Source organism: Nannospalax galili, unplaced genomic scaffold (genome assembly GCF_000622305.1).
Source record: "Nannospalax galili isolate Female #2095 unplaced genomic scaffold, S.galili_v1.0 scaffold854, whole genome shotgun sequence".
Taxonomy (NCBI): domain Eukaryota; kingdom Metazoa; phylum Chordata; class Mammalia; order Rodentia; family Spalacidae; genus Nannospalax; species Nannospalax galili.
Genome location: NW_008334957.1, coordinates 1207156 through 1226791, shown reverse-complemented (window position 1 = coordinate 1226791; position 19636 = coordinate 1207156). Strand labels below are relative to the sequence as shown.

At 37.0% G+C, this 19636-nt stretch overlaps 1 protein-coding gene across 1 annotated transcript in view; it reads left to right on the top strand.

Annotated features, from left to right (window-relative positions):
- The window catches only part of Gucy1a2 (guanylate cyclase 1 soluble subunit alpha 2), a 369084-nt gene that overhangs the window by 334364 nt on the left and 15084 nt on the right, over positions 1–19636 (top strand). Inside the window, exon 7 of the mRNA XM_008829700.1 lies at positions 4518–4672. Coding sequence (XP_008827922.1) covers positions 4518–4672 — 155 coding nt within the window. The remainder of the gene's footprint in view (positions 1–4517; positions 4673–19636) is intronic.

Below are 19636 nucleotides of genomic sequence, written 5' to 3'. Positions count from 1 at the left end.
GTTTTGGTTCCCCAGGTGTCTGGGGCCCCAAGACTAGGAATGGCGCAGGGCCCAAACTAGGAGTATAGAACGGTGAGGCGGGGGGTGGAAGGGTGAATGAGGCTTAGGGAGTCCCGGAGCGGAGAGCTGCGCTATAGACTTACCCCAAGAGGCCTGAGGATAGTAGTCCCAAGAATGTTTTTTACCATTGTTTTATTCAGGTTATAATAATTCTTCTGATAACTGAAGTAAGAAGCCTTCAGCTTTTTGAGGGGGTGCTGAGGTGACTCTTCATTGACGTTGGGTTGGGGTGCTTTTCTCAAACAGATGACGTGGCATAACAAAGCTATGACATTTGGTAACATTAGCTGCATCCCTCCCATTTCTCCTGTTTAAAACAATCACAGTAGTGATCATTGGTCCAAACAGACAATCTTACTCTGTAAGAACTGGCTGTCATTTGAAGACTGCATCACACAATGTGACAATGTAAATAGGCTTTATGAAAGTAAGCAGAGGGAGGGAGGGAGAGAGAGAGAGGAAGAAGAGATGGAAGGAGAGGAAGGAGAAGGAGAATGATAGCAACAATGTTGCAGAATATATTGCTAATTTAGAAAAATATTTTCCACACTTATCTTGTCTATGGGAATAGATGTCATCCACATTTCCCCCTTCAAATACAGATAGACACCTATCATCAGAAGTAGGTTTATATTTCTCAGATATTTTGGTTTCCTTTTTGTTGTTCTTGTTATGATTTTTATGCTGTGAGAATGCTAGTACTTTTATAAAATAAACATTTATAAAATAAAAATCCTGGATGTGGTAAAAGAATAGTTTTCTCAACACTAGATACTAAACAATGGAAGATGGTGAGCTTTGTCAGGACTAGGGAACAGTGAGATGGGTGTTATGCTTGTCCTGGACTTTCTGATGGGATAAACTTCCAGCCTTTGGTTCAGGGAGTGGTAAATCAGGAACCACCCAGTATAGTCTTAGGATTGAAGGCATGAAGCTGAGCTTCTGTCAAGCAGACTAGAGATGATATACAGAATGCCAGAGAGACCACCAGAGATCTTCCAAGTGTCCTCCTCATGTTTTCAGTAGACTGACTAGTGATTGTGAATAAACAACCTGTGCCCAGGGGAGAGGGGCAGAGAGAATTCAAAGAAGGATGAAGAAAAAATACCTGGGTTTTAAAAAGGACATAGGGGGGAAATAAGCCTCTATAGGCCAGGCAAGTAAGGTCTTAAGCCCCTGCACTGGGTAGATGACTAGGAAATTCTTGTCTTAGCAATTGGGGGGCCGGGGGGGGAGGTTAACGAGGACTTCAGGAAACACTGATTCAGACTTTCCTGGTAAATCTTAAAAGTAAGACTAAAAGGAAACAGTTTTGAAGCCATTTAACTGCATTCCAGAACAAAGTTAAGAATATTTATGAGAATATAAAAATATCCAGCACTCTTCAAGGTCAAATTTATGATGTCTGGCAACTAATCAAAAATTTCTAGGCATGAAGAAAGACTGAAAAATAAGGCTCATAATGAAGAGAAAAATCAATCCATCAAAACTGTGGATACAAACTGAAACGGATGTTAGAATTACCAGGTCAGAACATTCAAAATCATTTTAACAGCATTCCATATGTTCCAAACTAAAATTGACACGTGGAAGAGGAAAACACCCAAACCCAGCTCCTAGAGAGAAAAATTATAATATCTGAGATTAAGTACACATTGGATTAAGAGGGGATTGGACCACAAAAAAAGTAAGATAAGTCACTTCGAAGACCTAGCAGTAGAAATCTAAAATAAAGAGAAAACTATTTCAACAGTCATTAGGGATCTTTGGAAAAACTTCAAGCATTGTAACATTCATGTAAGTAGAGCCTCAAACATGGAGAAATGGACAGAAACATTATCTCTGAAGAAGCTCTAACTTTAATGAGATTATAAACCTAAAGACCACGGGGAACAAACCCACAGCACCTAAAGCAGAGAAACCCACAGAGGGAAAGCATAACTAAACGATTTAAAGTCAGCAGTGGAAGAAGTACTTAGAAGCAGCCGGAAGAGAACACGTGCGTTATATACAGAGGAATTTACCTAAATATGACAGAAGATTTTTTTTCTCAGAAACAAAGCAAGGGGTTGGCAAAATGACTCAGCAGGTGAAGGCAGTTGTTGCCAAGCCTTGTGACCTGAGTTCAATCCCTGGGACTGAAATGGGGGAAGGAAAGAATTGATTCCAGCAAATTGTCCTCTGACTTCCACAGGCATGACCACTTCCAAAACTAAATGTAACGATTTGTTTTTAAAGAAACAGTGCAAGGAAGGAGTTAGCAAAGGAGCACCTTAAAATACCTAAAAGAGGAAAAAACACTCAACCTAAAATCCATCCTTCCTGCTCTCCCCTCCGCTCCTGTCCCTCCCTCTCTCCCCTCCTCCATTCCTGTTTAGTTTAGTGTTAGAGATGGAACTCTGGCCTTGCTCCTGCTGAGCACTCTGCTGAGCACCACTGAACTGCATTCCCAGCCCTCAGCCTAGAAGGCTACAGTCAGTGAAAACGTTTTTTCAGTAGCAAAGGTAAAATGTGGACTCTTTTAAACATATAAAAGCTGAGTGAATATATTATCAGAATGGTTGAAGATAAAAATAGTAAAAAAAAAAAAAAGAAAGAAAGAAAGAAAAATTGAAGTAAAATGGTACCAGATAGGCTTGGACCCATACTATTAATCTTCCCACATCTTGTGAATTGGATCATGAGAGTGCTTCTAATTGAACCAAAAATAGAGGGGAAGCACAGCACAAGGACCTGAGTGAAGGGAATGGAGTTACCTGACAATCTAGATGATTAACTTGGGAAATCATGTAGAGAGATAAAAGTCATTTATATTAAATTGTGTGTGTGTGTGTGTGTGTGTGTGTGTGTGTGTGTGTACATCTGTGGGCACGCCATGGTGTGAGTGTAGAGGTTGGAGAACAATTTGTAGAAGTCTGTTCTTTCCTTGTACTGTGAGACAGAGTTAATCCAGAGCATTCTAATGGAAAGATGATCTTCTCACTAATCTGAAACCCATGCTCACAGCTTTCACCTTTCTAGCACGTGCATATGTGGTGAACTTTTCTGGGTGATCTGTTCTCTTTGCCATTTCTCCCTAGAAAAATACCCACCCACCAATTAGATATGCCTGAATTACAACTTCATAGCTGGTAGGACAGATCCTCAATGTTTTTCTGCTCTCTTAGATCTTGATTCTTGTATCTTGATTCCTCCTATCATATTGAATTTCTAAGTAGAGATTAAAGTCAAGTTTTTTTCACTGTATGTGGTATGGTTTGGGGCTGTCTTATGATGAACAGAGATCTCTAGTGCCATAGCAAGCCCTTGGTCTAAAGTGACTTTTTTAATCTTCATAATGATAGTGGTTAAGAGGGGTGTAGTAGTAAGGGATGACATATACCCCCCTAGTGTGTATGTAGAATCATATTGCCCCCCTTCTCTGTATTTCCATGTATTCCATTATAATTAAAAATACTGTCTCCCATTTTGTCTGCATTAGTTTTGGTTGTAGTATACTGAAGGCTCCTTCAAGACTTGACCAGAACAATCTTTATCAAATTCTCAGAGAATTATACAGTGTTTAATTTATTGCTTACAATTTAATCAAATTCTTGACTCATTCAAGGGTTGAGTTCTTGGGATTGATAAAATATTGATATTCATAATGGTATCATTTTAATAATATGTTGAGAATTAGGCGATTTGCTTGACATTCATGACTTAGTTGTGGAGGTTTTTCTCTGCTTTAGAGATTATGCTGCCTGCTGAATATTCAGCAGTAACAAAATAAGTGCATTCTTTTCTCGTATGGGAAAATCCAAAGTTTAAACAAAATAAGCATAAACATTTAATTTACAAGTGTATTTAATGCTCTTTCAGAGTAAGTGTGTAGGAATAACTGGAGGGAGAAGAGAGAGAACAACACGTCTTCCACTTATTAGAGCATACCAAATGGAGCACAGTCTGCAAATGGAAACAAAATTTAACCTGAGACACAGGCAGATTTATGCAGCAAGTTCAATATAGATCCTGGGGCTGAAGTCAGTGACTAAGAGAAAGTACTGCTCAGACAGAGGTCCTGAGTTCAGTTCCCAACACCCACATCAGGCAGCTCACAGCCACCCAAAATTCCAGCAAGGGCACCTGATGGCCTCTTCTGGCCTTCACAGGCCCTGAACTCTTGTGCACATACTCATACACAGGCTCACACAAATACACAATAATCAAAAACGAAATAAATCTTTAAAAATAGATCTTGTTCTTATAATTAATCCATTCATTTTTTTATTCCACAGTATCTACATTCATTGAGAACTAGAATAAACTAGATATTGGCTCACAAACAGGATTTCAACTCAGTTTCTGCCTTTGGGATTATCCTGGTATATTTAATAATTAGTAACACCTTAAATTAAGATAATTGCATGCAAAATAAAAGCAGTATGATTTTTTACCATTTCCTTTCCCTTTTTCAGATGAGAATAGGCATTCACTCGGGCTCCGTGCTGGCTGGTGTGGTTGGGGTAAGAATGCCACGGTATTGTCTATTTGGAAATAATGTCACTCTGGCAAGCAAATTTGAATCAGGAAGTCACCCTCGGCGCATCAACGTCAGTCCAACCACTTACCAGTAAGTGTTCCCTGGCCTCCCCCCTTACTTCCTTGGCACTGACTTGATCTAATAGCCTGTCAGCTGTGACCCCACGTTCTTTTCCTTCATCTTGCCACTTTTCAAGATGTCATGAGTAGATCTTCCCAGTGTGAAATATAGTAATTGTGAGATAAACTTATTTTCACCTTGATAAAGTGTGTGGGAAATTTGACTTGACTGAGAGATAGTTTTGTCATTTCCATGATCTCGGTCTTTCTGATACCTGCTTAACATAGAGGAGAGAAAACATTAATGGTTTGGAGTCTGCATTACACTATAAATCCTGATATTGCAAAATATTCTTCATGCATTTTAAAAATGAAAGGAATAAGAAAACAGGAATTATTTCCCATTTTTGTATAACAAGTATAAGCAAGAATTTCAGTAAAGTATATGCACCAGAAGTTTGAGCTTTGCTTATCTTAAGGTTATTTTTTAGAATACTATGCATTTTGCCTTCTGAACCCATCCTTATTTTGTGTCTGGTAGATGTCACTTCCGTATTAGACAATAAACTATGCAAGCAGAGACAGTTTCTAGATTGGCTCAACATTATACTCCCAAGATTTAGAAAAAAAAAAACCAAAGTGTTTAGCACATACTAAGCACTCTCCAAACATTCACTGAGTTAATGAATAAATATTTGCTAAAATGGACCTCTTCAGAATGAGTATCAAAGATCACTTTGAAAACTCTCTCACCGTCTAAGACTTTGACTTTATGCTAGGCATTGGCAGACAAACTATTAAATTAGCACCATAATTCTGATGGTTTAGCAATCATATGGAAAAGTTAACTAGAAAAAGAGCGACCATTAAAAATTCTAATTGATGTGATTATTTTTAAAAATTAGAATATTGCTGGATGAGGTGGTACATGCCTTAATCTCAGCACTTGGAAACAGAGACAGGTGATCTCTGTGAGATTGAGGCCAGCCTGGTCTACATAGTGAGTTCCAGGCCAGCTGTGACTACAGAGAGACCTGTCTCAAAAAGAAGGAAAAAAAAACCCAGAAAATTTAAAACTTAAGCTAATAAAATTTATATGAAAGACACAAACTTCTACATACTCAAAGAACAAATGAGAAAGTGAACTGAAATTATAAATATAAAATCAAGGGGAAATTGAAATCAAAAGCATATTCTTAAAGCTCTTGCTAAGCTTATTAAAGTAGTGGGGTTCATATTACTATTTTTGAAGACACACCTCTTACTAATCAAAGGAGACCAAGAGATTTGGTGCACCTGACTGACATCTGGAGCAGCCTCCCAGTGAGCTGTTTTCATTTAACTAAAAAACATTTACCATTGGGGGTATTTTTAAAAGGGGTTTTCCCTTTAAATTTCTTCCAGTTTTCCTATCACAATTCCCTGTATCTCAGAATACTTGACACAATAATGTAAATATTTGAATTTTATTTAGTAGAGATTAGTGAATCTGATTTTTAAAAAAATCTAGACCACACAGAGTGAGGAAAATTTACTGAAATTCAACTGTTTACTTTTTCCATGGTCATCATTTTCCAAATTTGGGCAACTTACTATATGTCTACATCTTCTGTGGAGATCTCATTTAATAATAATGATGTATAAAGAACAGACCACCTGGGTGAGTTCACGTGTGAGCTTAGATGCTGTAATCACAGCTGGCTTTGTTTTCGTGTAACCAGTAATGTAACCTTTGCACATCACTTAACATCTATACATTTGGTGGTGATTCTGAGTTTTCATAATCTTCACATTAAGTTCATCACAATGCTTAGAGGTGAATAAGGTCTGAAGAACTCAGTAATTTCAACCATTCTAACCATGAAAGCAGTTTATTCCATTATTATTCTCAAATCTCTGTCCTTCAGAATCAACTGACTTCATAGATAGACACATTTGCCTGCCTTGTGGGTCATTCGTAGGAGATATTTGCACTGTCCCTAGATCATTTAATCCTGTTTTGTTTATCAAACTTTTTTATTGAGCTTTTAAAATTTCATACACTATTTCCCACTCACATCCAGAACCCCTCCCCCATCCATGCTTCACCCCACCACCACCAAACCCTGTGCACTCTGCAATGCACGCTGAGTCCTCTTCATTCAGGTGCTTGTACTCAGATTCCTTCAGTGTAAATGTGTCCTCTGGAGTCTAGTCAGATCATCCAGCAGTCATACACTCCCCGACCCAGCAGCAATCAGTCTCAAATAGTTCTCAATCTAGTGCTAACCCACCACCTATTGCTCATCTCCCCTTTGGGCCCTTGTTTAATTGAGCTGATCTGGGTCCCACATTGGAGCCACTGCTACTGCAGGCACACATGAGCAAACCTCCATTGGCCTGGAAGCCTCCACCATTTAATATGTTCACGAAACAGCCCTGGTTCTTACAATCTTTCTGCCTCCTCTTCTGCAATGGTCCCTGAGCCTTGGGTGGGTGATGTTCCATATAGGAGCCCATCCTACACTCTACAGTATCTTATTCTCCAAAACTTAGCCAGTTGAGGCCTTCTGTGTGTAATGCACTCTGATGTACATGGAAGCCTCACTGGTGAGAGTTGAGGGGTGCATTAGCCCTCTCTCTACCCTTATTCTGCTATGTTCCATGAACCGTGGTTGTAGGAATATGATTGCAGATGTATATTCTAACTTCACAATACCCCCCCACCCTGCACTCACTACCTCAATCCCTATGTCCTACCTTTCTTCCAAATCAGTACAGATAAATCAACTGCTTAGACCAGCATGATTAGGTAAGTTTATTAAAAGGTTTATATATAATACTAAGAGCAATTAAAAAGAAGTTTCAGGCAGAGAAGAGATGTGACAAAACTCATACTTTAAAAATATAATCAGGTTCACAGGAGGGAACCACAACTCTGACTCATAGAAGGGGACCACAGCTCCAGGCTCAGGAGTGGGGACTCAGCTCTGGCTCATGGGAGGGGATCACAGATCCAGTTCACAGGAGGGGACGCCCACAGCCTCCTCCCCTGAGGTCCCAGATTGTACATGACAGAGACTTTGCCTTCTTATGCTGGAGACAGAGGAGACTTCTATTATTTGCAGAGTCTGGTCTTGGGAGGACTGATTCTCTGGAATGTACCTCCCACCTCCTCTGAGGCACAGCTGTGGTCCTCATGAAGCACGTGGTCCTCATGAAGCACGCGGTCCTGGGTAGCTGTGGTCCTCACTCCATACATGGTCCTGGGTATCCAGGCCTTGATGTTGGACCTCTCCCATAACCAGACACCAAGAGATTTTCCATTGCTTTTCTATTACTCTTCTACAGGCCTGGTATGCCTTCACCTGTGCCCTAATTGAACTACCAGAGCTAAAAATCACAGTCTGGAAACTAAAATAAGAAAAAAAAAAGTGCTGTAGTAACTAAACTGATAATTCTCAAACTAAAATATGTAATTATATCTTAGAATAGAAACTTGAAATTCTATATGCCTATTATAATTTTTGAGTACTGTTTCCTGACAAAACTGAATTACCAAGATTCAACAATAATGTGAAATTTGTCACTGTTCCTATAATGTGAGTTTGCCATTTATTCCCTTTCCAAATTCTATGACCTATACAAAGTCTTTCAATGTAGTCATGTTACTTTTTAAAGAAAATGATTCTAATAAAGTATCTTTAAATATATATATATATGACACCAATGTATGTAAAAACAATAATAGTTGGGATTGCACTCAGTGTGGGGAAAAACTCTAATGAAGGAGAGCAGGTGTACTTAACCCAGTGTCAGAAGAATGCTCAGCTGATTATTGAGCCCTTGTTTGTGCTTTAGTGCTTACCCTTGGTTTCCTCTACCCTAATATCTGTAGTTCAGACATGTACAGTTCTGCTGTTCAACACCACACAGGTGATTTACCATAGATTTACAGTTTACTTCTCATTCTGAAGACTCCCAAGGGGAAATGCCAGGAATGACCTTGTAGTGGCTTTCTCTGTAAGGAAAATTGCTCTTAGAGCAAATAAGAGTCTGTGAACTAAAACTGAATATTAAGCTAATGAGGGTTGAAATTTGTAGTTTCTGTCAGATAGAATGTTCGATATTGCTTGGATATCTTGAAATTTTAGAGTTTTCTGTATTTTTTATTTTCTATAAAACTATATGGCTATCATAAACTGTGAGAGTGGATTAATTTGATATGATGGTCAACTGAGATATTTTAACAGTTCATCCCAATTATATTTTACTTGAAATGGTAAAATAATTGATAAAAAATTAAAAATGTATAAATCAATTATGGAGTACTGAAAACTTAAAGATAATCTGTGATCCATCTCTACATTAATACTATATTTGCTTCAATTATTATTTTAATAAAATGAATAAAACATTTAATTTGTAATTAGCCTTCCCTTTTCTTGTTAGGAACATCCAAAGAAGTCTGATCTGACTCAGAATTCAGTGTTCTTTTTATTAGCCTTCTATATAGACAGTCATAAACAATAACTTTTTATTTTACATTGTTTAATGTACATATGTGGTATTTTATATAATTGATTCTATAATTTTGGTTTCTTTTAAATAAAATTTTATGATTTTATAACCTATCCATAATGAAGTATATAGTTCTAACTCATTTTTCAGTTTCTATATGGCATATTAGTGTATGGATACATGGTATTAAAATTAAAAAAATTATTCTTCCTTTAGTGAACTACTTTTCAATTTTCAGAAATTTTATTCCTAACAATATTATTTTCCTAACATTATATCAGTTAAACTTTTATGTTTCATATGATATAATAAATCAGATTTCCTAAAGGTTCCTATAATGAGAATCATCAGATTTTTAATCAGAAAATTCACTGTAGACATAAAGACCAAAATCTTATAAAACCAGTTAGAACTTTGAAATGACATTCTCACTTTCCCTTGACATTGGTGAGTCATTGTGTTGCATGAACGCCCAAAGGATTATTTCCTCTGTACTTACAGTATTTTATTGCTAGTTTTATTTCTTGATAAAAAAAATTTATTGAGTCCTAAATTTTTCCATGTTTGATGATTTCATTCTTATCCAAAAAATGTGATATTTCCACCCATCTTTTTCTGACTCATTCCTGAATACAGATAATGCACGTATTACAAATAATTGTCTTGACATCTGGGAAACCCAGATAGTTGCATATATTTATTATGGTTCCAGTAAATTTGAGGTAGCATGAATAATTAAATGATTTTCCTGAGCAGACTTAATTGTTTTTCTTGCTGTATGCTAACTAAAAATGTTTAAAGATTTTTAATTACTTTGTTATGACATTTTCCTTAATATTTGAATGTTCCTGCTTTTCTCATTTTACAAGTGTTCAACTTCTCAGCTTTTTAGAGGTCCGACTTTCCCTCCACTGTTAATGGCCTTTTTCCTGCTAGAGCCTAGCTGCCTGATCAACACTGTCTCACAAACAGAAAAGTTAAGATGGAGCAGAGAAGCCAGTTTTTAAGTTCACAAGCTCAGAACTAGGTGCCTTGGTCAGAATCCTGGCTCTAAAACTTAGTGTCTCTGTAAAACTTATCAAGCTAATTTCTTTGGGCCCAAGTTTTCTCATCTTTTAAATGAATACCTATTTCAGAAATTATTATTAAGGTTTAACATAATGTTCATAAAGCTCAGATTACTTGTAGCATAATGGGCATTTATCCTCACCTCCCATTCTTTCCATGAAGAGAGATGCCATCTTATTTCTGCACCCAGTTCTCTTATTTTATAGATTTTGCCATGTTGAATGGCACATGATAGATGTTATAGACCTCAGTTGGAATCTCAAGGAAAAAAATGAATTTGATTATTTGACTTTTTGATCCATGACTCGGGACAGAGCTAAGAATCAGTTTATTCTTATACATGTCTTTGTTGTTGTTTCTATTATTTAGTGTTGTTTAGCAAGCCGTCTTACTGTTAATCGACTAATTCATACTCATATGATAAAAATAGGCTGTTTTCTATGAAACTCCCTGTCAGCAGAGATACACAATTACGTCAACCAGATAATAGATAAATGACGATAGATAGATGATAGATAGATAGATAGATAAATGATAGATAGATGATAGGTTATAGATGATAGATGAGAGACAGTAGATGATAGACTGTTAATCACTTAATAGTGAGATTAATTAGCATATGTACTGGATAGCTTCAGATGTCAACTTGATACATCTAGGGAGAGGGAGCCTCAACTATGCCTACTGGACTGGCCTGTGGACATGTCTGTGAAGCATTTTCTTAATTTTTGAACGATGTAAGAGGGCCCAGCCCATTGTGGGCATGGATGGTGCCACCTCTGGGCAGGTGGTCCTGGGTTGTATAAGAAAGCAGCTGAGCACAGGCCAGATGAGCAAGGCAGTAAACAGCATCTCTTTGTGGTCTCTGATTCAGTTTGTACCCTGACTTCCCTCAAAAATGGTGCCTTGGAATAGTAAGATAAAATAAACCTTTTCCTCCCCAATTTGCTTTTGGTCAGTGTTTTTTCATAGCAATAGAAAGTAACTATAACTAGGACACCGTCTGGGGAGGGGGAGTGGGGGGTCTCTCTCTCTCTCTCTCTCTCTCTCTCTCTATCTCTCTCTCTCTCTCTCTCTCTCTCTCTCTCTCTCTCTCTCGGTCTTATTGAGACAGAGTCTTCCTGTAACCCCAACTGTCCTGGAACTGTCTATGTAGACCAGGCTGGGCTGGGCTTGAACTCGCAGAGATTTGCCTGCCTCTGCCTCCCTAGTGCTGGGAGTAAAGTCATGTACCACCATGCCCGGTTTAACACCATGGTTTTTAAATAACAAAATTCCATAGAAAGGACAGGCAAAGTGTCGCCAAATCTGTTCTTTTCCGGTAATTCTAGGGGATGGTGTTTCCTACCTTTTCCAGCTTCCTGAAGGCATCATTATTCTCGATTCATGACCTGGTTCCTCCACCAGCACATGCACAGCCAGTAGCAGTGCATCCCCCTGACTCTTCTTCAATCATCACCATGACTTTTCTGGGCTCTATTTCTTTCCCATTTCCACCTGGTGTTTCTTTGAGCTTATCGGATAAACAGGATAATTTCCTAACTGAAAGCAGCCGATCAACAACTTTAGTTCCATCTTCATTGCCCTTCGCCAGGTAATCTGTTGCATGAACAGGCTCCAAGACTGAGGATGTAGATACCTTGGAGGTGGGAGCAGAAGTATTCTGGCTGTAAAGAGAGAAAATCTAAAAGCTAAAACCTGCTCAGAAGTACAGCTCTGCTCCCATTTCTACCTCCTGGCCTAGAATACATTCTGATTTAACATTTCAATTATGTAAGCAAAATCTGAAGAAGAAAAGGACTTTTCTGAGATGAAATCTCAGAATTCTAAGGTTTTTTTACTAGGGCTAAAAACATAGATTCCCAAAGACGTGAACCTATTACGAAACCCAATTACGTTTTTGTGTTTAAGCAACAGAATAGCCCTTGACTTGAGGAGTAAATTAAGGAATCATCTTGAGAAACTTGAATTTTTATCAAGACTATAGTCCTTGTACTTTACAGCCCATCCACAGACTAGCCATCTCTCTTATGATCTTTAAATTTTTGAGCATTCAAATGTACGATGCTTAATTTACAAGTATCTTTAGACTATTGGCACCAAGCTTAAAATTTAACACACCAATTTTTATGGGTGGAATTTGACGGAGTATATGAATTTCTAATGGAGGAATTAAAAGAACTGACTTTATTTTCGTTCAGATATTAATGATCTCGATGATGAAGAACAGATTTTTTTAACTCTAAAATGATAGTCATCACCAACATTTACTGTATTATTTATTCTTTCAATGTAATTTATTTGTGTTACCTCATTTAATTCTCAGAGCAAGCCTTTGAGTTAAGTTTTTATATTTTATTTATTGTTTTTATTTTATGTGTATGCATATATTGCCTGCATGTATGTAAGTGCACCCACATCGTGTAATGCTGATGGAGGTCAGAAGAAGCTGTCAGATCCCCTGAGACTGGAGTTACAGACAGTTATTAGCTGCCATGTGGGTGCTGGGATTTGAACCTGGGTCTTCTGCAAGAACACCAGTGTTCTTAACCACGGAGCCATCTCTCCAGCCCCCCAAGTTAGGTACTTTTTAAATCTTTATTTTGAAATGAGAAGAAACTGAAACTTAGAAATTTTCACTAAAAATACGTGGTTAATAAGTTCCCCATTCTGAACTTGAGTCCAAACCAAGTCCAAACCATTTCAGTGGGTTAAGGACTAATTCAATAAGATGGGAAAAGAAAGCCTTGATAATTTTTGTCTTCATGAAAGAATTTCCTTAACCAGAAAACAGTGAAGAGACCAGTCAGGAGCTGGGAAAGTCCCTCTTTCGCCTCTCTGGAGCGTAAGCATCACAGGTTGCACTCATGTGATTCTGCAGTCATAAGAGATAATAGTCACCAGCCGTCAGAAATATTTTCTATAACATCTCCTTCTTTGTTTGTCTATAGAGTTATTATTTGAGGGTGAGATATTATATTACAATTATTTACTATTCTTCCTATGGACATTCATTGTGAATAAAGAAGCTTTAATAATTTTTAAAATATTTTCTTTTATTATGCGTAAGTGTGGGTTTTGCACATGACTGCAGTGTCCTCGGAGGCTAGAAATGGTGGTTGTCCTGGAGCTGGAGTTATAGTTGGTAGTGAACTGCCCTATGGCATGGTTGCTGGAAAACAAACGAGTCTTTTGGAAGAGCAGCACATGCTCTTAATTGCTGCACCATCTGGATGACCTGAACCCAATCTTCAGGATTTATTTTGTCTAGTAGCTTACCAATAGCTTCCTTTCACTTATTGTTTTACATAAAAGGAAAATTAAAATAATATTTGAGCTAAATGGAGTCTGATTTGTGTCCTTAAATGTCCTTCGTTGTTGTTCTGTCTACTGTACCCACTGAGTCCCATTCCAGAAAGGCACTGTTTTTCCCCCTCTTAGCAACCATCAATTGTCAAAAATTCCTTAGGTTAGGTTGGGATTTCTTATTTCCCCATGTCTAGGCCAGGATTTTGTCTGGTTTGAGCTTGAACAGGACTTGTACATGCTGTCACCACTGCTGTGAGTACATACGAGTAACTGACCAGCTATCTGGAAGACTCTGTTTCCTTATGGACACCCAGCTCCTCTGGCTCTTACAATCCTTTTGCCTTCTTTTCCACACTGACCCCTGAGACTTGGGAGGCAGAGGTTTGAAATAGGAGTCCTATTCAGGGATAAGAGCTCTACAGCTTCTTGTTCTCTGCACATTGCTCAGTTGTGGGTTTCTCTATTTCTCTCTTATACCCCATTTGCTGTATAAGGAAGCTTCTCTCTGGTGAGAGTTGAATAATGTGTTCATCCATACGCAGAAGTTTGCATTGGAAATGTGTCACTTCAGCTTTAACGTCTCACAGACACTTATTCTCTGCATTTGACCAGTTCTGGAACTCTGTAGTAGCCTCCATCTGTTGCCAAAGGAGCTTCTTTGATGAGGAGTAAAAGGTTCACTTGTCTGTAAATATGAGGACCATACTTATAATAAAGTAAGAAATTAAGTTGGTCTAGGGGTGTGACAAAAGTAGATTTTTCTCTAGCAACTATGACCTCTCTAGCCATGTGTATTTTTCTATGTTTACAGTAAACATATGAGTTCCTTCCCATGGAACAGGCCTTAATTCCAATTAGAAAGCTGTTCATTACCCCCAAGATAAAAGTTACACTACTGCACCCATAGTGATATTTGCTGGGCCAGTCATTGTTGTCTATTAGGATTTATAGCAGGGTAAGTACATAGAACACTGTATTTTTACACAAGAACTATAATTAGTTAAGACAAATAACCTGATAGATTTCCCAAAAGAAAAATCCTTGACCTCTACTTGAAGGTATATATTTCCACTTTTTTCCAATTACAGACAACAGCATTAATACTACACTTTTAAATGTCCCAATAAAAGTCACGTCTAGGAAAATGGAATGAGATATTATACACACTTAGACATGTTTAGTTTGTTCTTCCTTCCTTCATCTTTATGCAATATCAAATAACGTTTTCCTCAGAAAATATAGTTCTGTGAATTGGGAATGATAAGTCTGTCTCATGTACTTAAAATGATAAGTCTGGCCCATTTGTAGTCAATTTTTGGATATTCCACATTAATCATTTCATGTGCTGATGAGTATATTTAAGAACATTGTGAATATAACACTGCAATAGTTTCATGGTGAAAATGGTATCAAATTACCTTAAAAGTAGCACACTTATGAAAGTCTAATTAATTTCAGGTAAACTCTATGCTATGAAATATCAATAATAATTTTTATTGTACATAAATAATATTTATCCAATAGATTTCAAGCTTAAGTAAATTTTCCACATTGTATAAAGTGAAAATTAATTACTAAAATAACATATTTTAAAGAAAAAGACAAAGATTCTAACACCTTACTATTCCTTTTTCTATCTTCATTAAAAAAAAAATTGTGGTATTTAAAATGACCTGGATGTCTCTTTTACTTAGTAAGTCACAACACTAGATTGTGAGTGTGTGTGTGTGTGTGTGTGTGTGTGTGTGTGTGTGTGTAGGCCAGAGGCTAATGTCAGGTGTCTTCTTTAATCACTTTTCCACCTTATTTTGGAACAGGGTCTGGATGAGCCTGAAGCTTATCAATTCGGCTATACTGTATGGCCAGGGGGCTCCAGGTCCTCATGCTTGTATGGCAAGCACTTTACCAGCTGAGCCATCTCCTTGGGCCCACACGACTGAATTTTTACATGTTCACAAGTTCAAAATACCAAATGAATAAAACAGTAAATCTCAAACAGTTATTGACTGTAGAAACACTAAAGTGAAATCTGTCTTATTAATCTAAGGTAGAACTTTTCTGTGCATACTCATATTCATTTTTCTGGAGAAGTTCTTTTCTAATAACCTCAACATCATTTTCAACATAGACGCCTGATTCAGAAAACACTAAAAATCAATAACCGCTTATAGATTAAATGAAAGAAGGTGGAGTTTAAATTTCTGTACTTCGGCTAAAGCTTATAAACCTGGATGACACATAGAAAATTGCATTTTCTTTATTCTTATAAATTAACACAATTATGTGGGGTTTCTTTACACCAGGATCTACTTCAGATTTATTTGGGAACATAGGGAAAAAAAGAAGAAAAAAGCAATTAGTATAAAGGCACTTGAATTTGAATAGTACAAAGTTTATTTTAAACTACATGCAGTTAATTTCTTGGTTTGGACAACTGGGCTAAGGTATTGAGGGAGAAATCAAGGGAATGGTTTAAGAGAACTCTATATACTATCTTACCAACACTTTCATAAGTCTAAAATTCATAATTGAGATGTTTACTTTAAAATTATATTGCCCTATGTTCAAATAGGGAGTAGAGGCTCTTATGTTCTGTTAGAGACCAACTGAAGGTTTTTTATCTTGTAAATACAATAGGAAGTGATTCCACAGACTTCAGGAAGGGGTGTACTAGAGGTGACATTACGGTGAAGAGAACCCACATTGTGGCAGACCTGGGGTCATGAATGGGCATCATGGAGGTGGGACTGGAAAGCAGGTTTACAGATATGAAAATATTTGAAAAATTAACTGACAGGGCTTTGTGTTACATGTTCCACACTGGAACGAGGCTGGACAACAGTATTTACTGACTTTTGGCAATAGTTGGTAATGCATTATAGATTGATTTTCTCTTTTAAAGTTCTTTAAAATTTAGCATGGGGGTGCTGGAGAGATGGCTCAAGTAGTTAAGAGCACTGGAAGTTCTTGCAGATGAGCCCAGTTCGATTCCCAGCACCCATGTGGTGGCTAACAATCATTCGTAATTCCAGTTCTAGGGGATCTGATGCCTTCTTCTGGCCTCTGTGGGCTTTGCACAGTGTTGATCTACTTACATACATGCAGGAAATCTACATATACACATAAAATAAAAACACATAAATGGATAAAATAAAGTAAAATTTATCATAGATGCAAACATCTGTATCCTTTTATATTTCTCCTTTTTTGCTCATTTTTACAAACTACCTCTTAAATGAGAAAATTATGCAATACTAGATTATTTGCACATTATGTTTCAAAATAATAAGTAAATCTCCCCTAAAATACAGTTTACATTTCAAAACATTTGGTCATGATTCATATTGTAAAAATATATATTTGAATACTTAATAAAATATAGTATGGTTGGAGAACTCATTTTTAACCTCAGAAATTGAAACCAGTCTAAACTCAGTCTTAATTTCTTAACAGTCAGTTTTTGTCACTGATCTATCTTATGTAAAATTTGTGCATTAATAGAAATCCAGTTGCTTTAACTTAATACTTTTGGCTAAAGTTCAAAGAATTTCATGAATTCATCAACGGCGACAAAGACAAATTTGTCCTAAGATCAGTTTTTATAATATTAGCCAACTCAACATTTCTTTCTTTGGAGACAGAAAATTCCTCATATTTGTGGGTCTAAAGCCAACATGTTTTGATGATGTTTTTTCACATGTAATCCCTTCACCTGAGTAGTATATAAATTCTCAACCTTTGCTAAATGCTAGAACTGTAATTAAACTTTGCAATAAATTAAAACAAAATCTCTCCTTTTGACAAGGAAATTGAAAACCAGATAATTTGAGAGACTTTAATGGTACAACTAGTCAATTTGCCCTTACTAATCTGCATTGGGTAGGAAAACTGTAAAAAGTAAAAGGTCAGGTTTTCAAAGATTAGGTATGTGCCCTCTCCTGTCTCGTTCTTGTTCACTATGTTTCTTAAGTTTCTTTTTACAAGCATTATCATTTCTGAGAAGCATCACTTTAAGAGAATTTGTACAGAACATTTTTCAAGATGGTATATGAGAGAGGAAGCTTCAGTACTTTAAAGAGTTGTGCCATTTGTGTGTTACCTTCAAAGCATTTTCTCAGAATGATTAGTTTTCTTTGAGTTTACTTTTCTAAATGTTCTTTGTATATCTAGGGTCTATTCAATTGGTTTGGGAATATGGGAAATGCTATAACTCATTAATATCAATTCTTTTCCTGATATTTTTCAGATAATGAAATTGAGTTGTTCATTATATAACCGAAAGTTAACAATTTTTTGTTTCTACTTTTGCTTGTCCTTTATACAGACAGCAGTGTCTAACAATGGACTTATTTTTAAGATAAATATTTAATCAGAAGAATGAAAATATATAAGGCAGTTATTTCATTTGAAAAAACTATTAGCTACCTTTTCCAATTTTTCATTTGATGTCTCTTCTAAGTTCTGCTTGTTGATGTTTAAAACTTTTGGATGAGTGGTTTGAATTTAAATATCTGCATTTACTGCAAATAAAATCATAAGCTGTTAAATGTTAAAATTGGCAGCGTCCAAAGAACCCTATCACCTCACTACCTAACCTGGGCTAGAGTGCAGAAGGAAATGAGGTGGGAGTCACAGAAATGCCCCTATTCTCTGCTTTATAGTTTCCTGTGGACACATATGAAAACCAACCTTTTGTTTCAATTTGTCCTTTAAAATTTAGAATTCAAAAATTGACCATCTTATATTGCATCAAAATAAATAAAAATATGAATAGCCTTCTTAAGATGCATAAAAATTTGGTGAGATCTTATGTTTAATTTCATTCCTTAGCAAAAAGATAGCCACGTGGATAATTAGCAAGAACAGAAGCTAATTTAACACTGCAGACTCAGTATCTGCCTTGATTCTTATTCTTTCTTGGTGCATAATTAATCTTTTACTGAAGAAGCAGTAGAATAGTATAAAAACTATAAAATATGCATAATTCTATTTGTATGTGTGTGTGTGTGTGTGTGTGTGTGTGTGCAGAAGAGGGTTCAATAGTGAAAAAGAGTTGGAAAATAAGCATGAGTGATATTTGTGTTACTGATGCCATCATGCTGAGGCTGTATAGGGCTCTATGAATGAGTTCTTTTTTCGCTGCTGATTTGAATATTTAAAAGGTAGGGAAAGCAAGATTCCAAGACTCAGATTTTACTGAAAGCAGAAACATACTCACAGAGCAAATGCACAAAGAGACAAACTCCCAAGGTAGAGAGGAGACCCATCGCTGGATTCCAATTCTGCTCAGAGGGTTGGGATTGGCTGGTTTGGGCTATTGCAAGGGATTCGATACTCCAGATGAAGAAAGGGATGATAATTCCTGCCACAGGATGCGGAACCCACACCCATCCCTAAGATTTGAAAGTCCTGTTGAACACTTCACTTTGGCAGAAAAAAAAAAAAAAAAAAACAAAAACAGCCCACGAAGTCTTTGTCTTAGAGAGGGAGAAGAATCAAGCAGTCATCTCAAATGTTTAAATGGAAAGTACATTAATCTACTAGAATCTCTTTTCCATGTCTCTCTGCTTACCTGGGATTTGTCTGAGTCCTAGTCCCTCTCTAGTGCAAAGGAGAATGGTGAGGTCTCAATCCTTGAAAAGAGAGTATAGCTTAGAAGCAAGTAGATTTCTTTGTCTATATTTTAGCCTATTCAAGAAGGTTTAGGCAGAGAATAATCTTGAAAGGGCACTGCCTCACAACCTGGAGTAGAGGAGTACTCCTGTCTTACAGACTTGGAATTTTTATATTTTTTTTCCTTCAGGGAGTGCTGGTGGTTGGAGTCAAGACATATTGCAGAAGGCAGTTGGGAGGTGGGCGACAATCATGCAAGACCCTGGTTTCCTGGAAGCTGACTGGAGGGCTGCTGTCATGGGAGATGTGGGCCTACTGCGGCATTTACATTCAGGGTCTAATATTTCTCCTTCATTGTCTGCTTCTGTAAAACTCCAATATTGACAATGTCAATAGTCATTTGACAAGGGAAACAATCTACTTCACAATGGTAGCATTCAGAATTTTGGTAAGTGCATCTAACTCTGGGAACCTAAAAATCTCCCAGAATCCTAATAACAAAAGA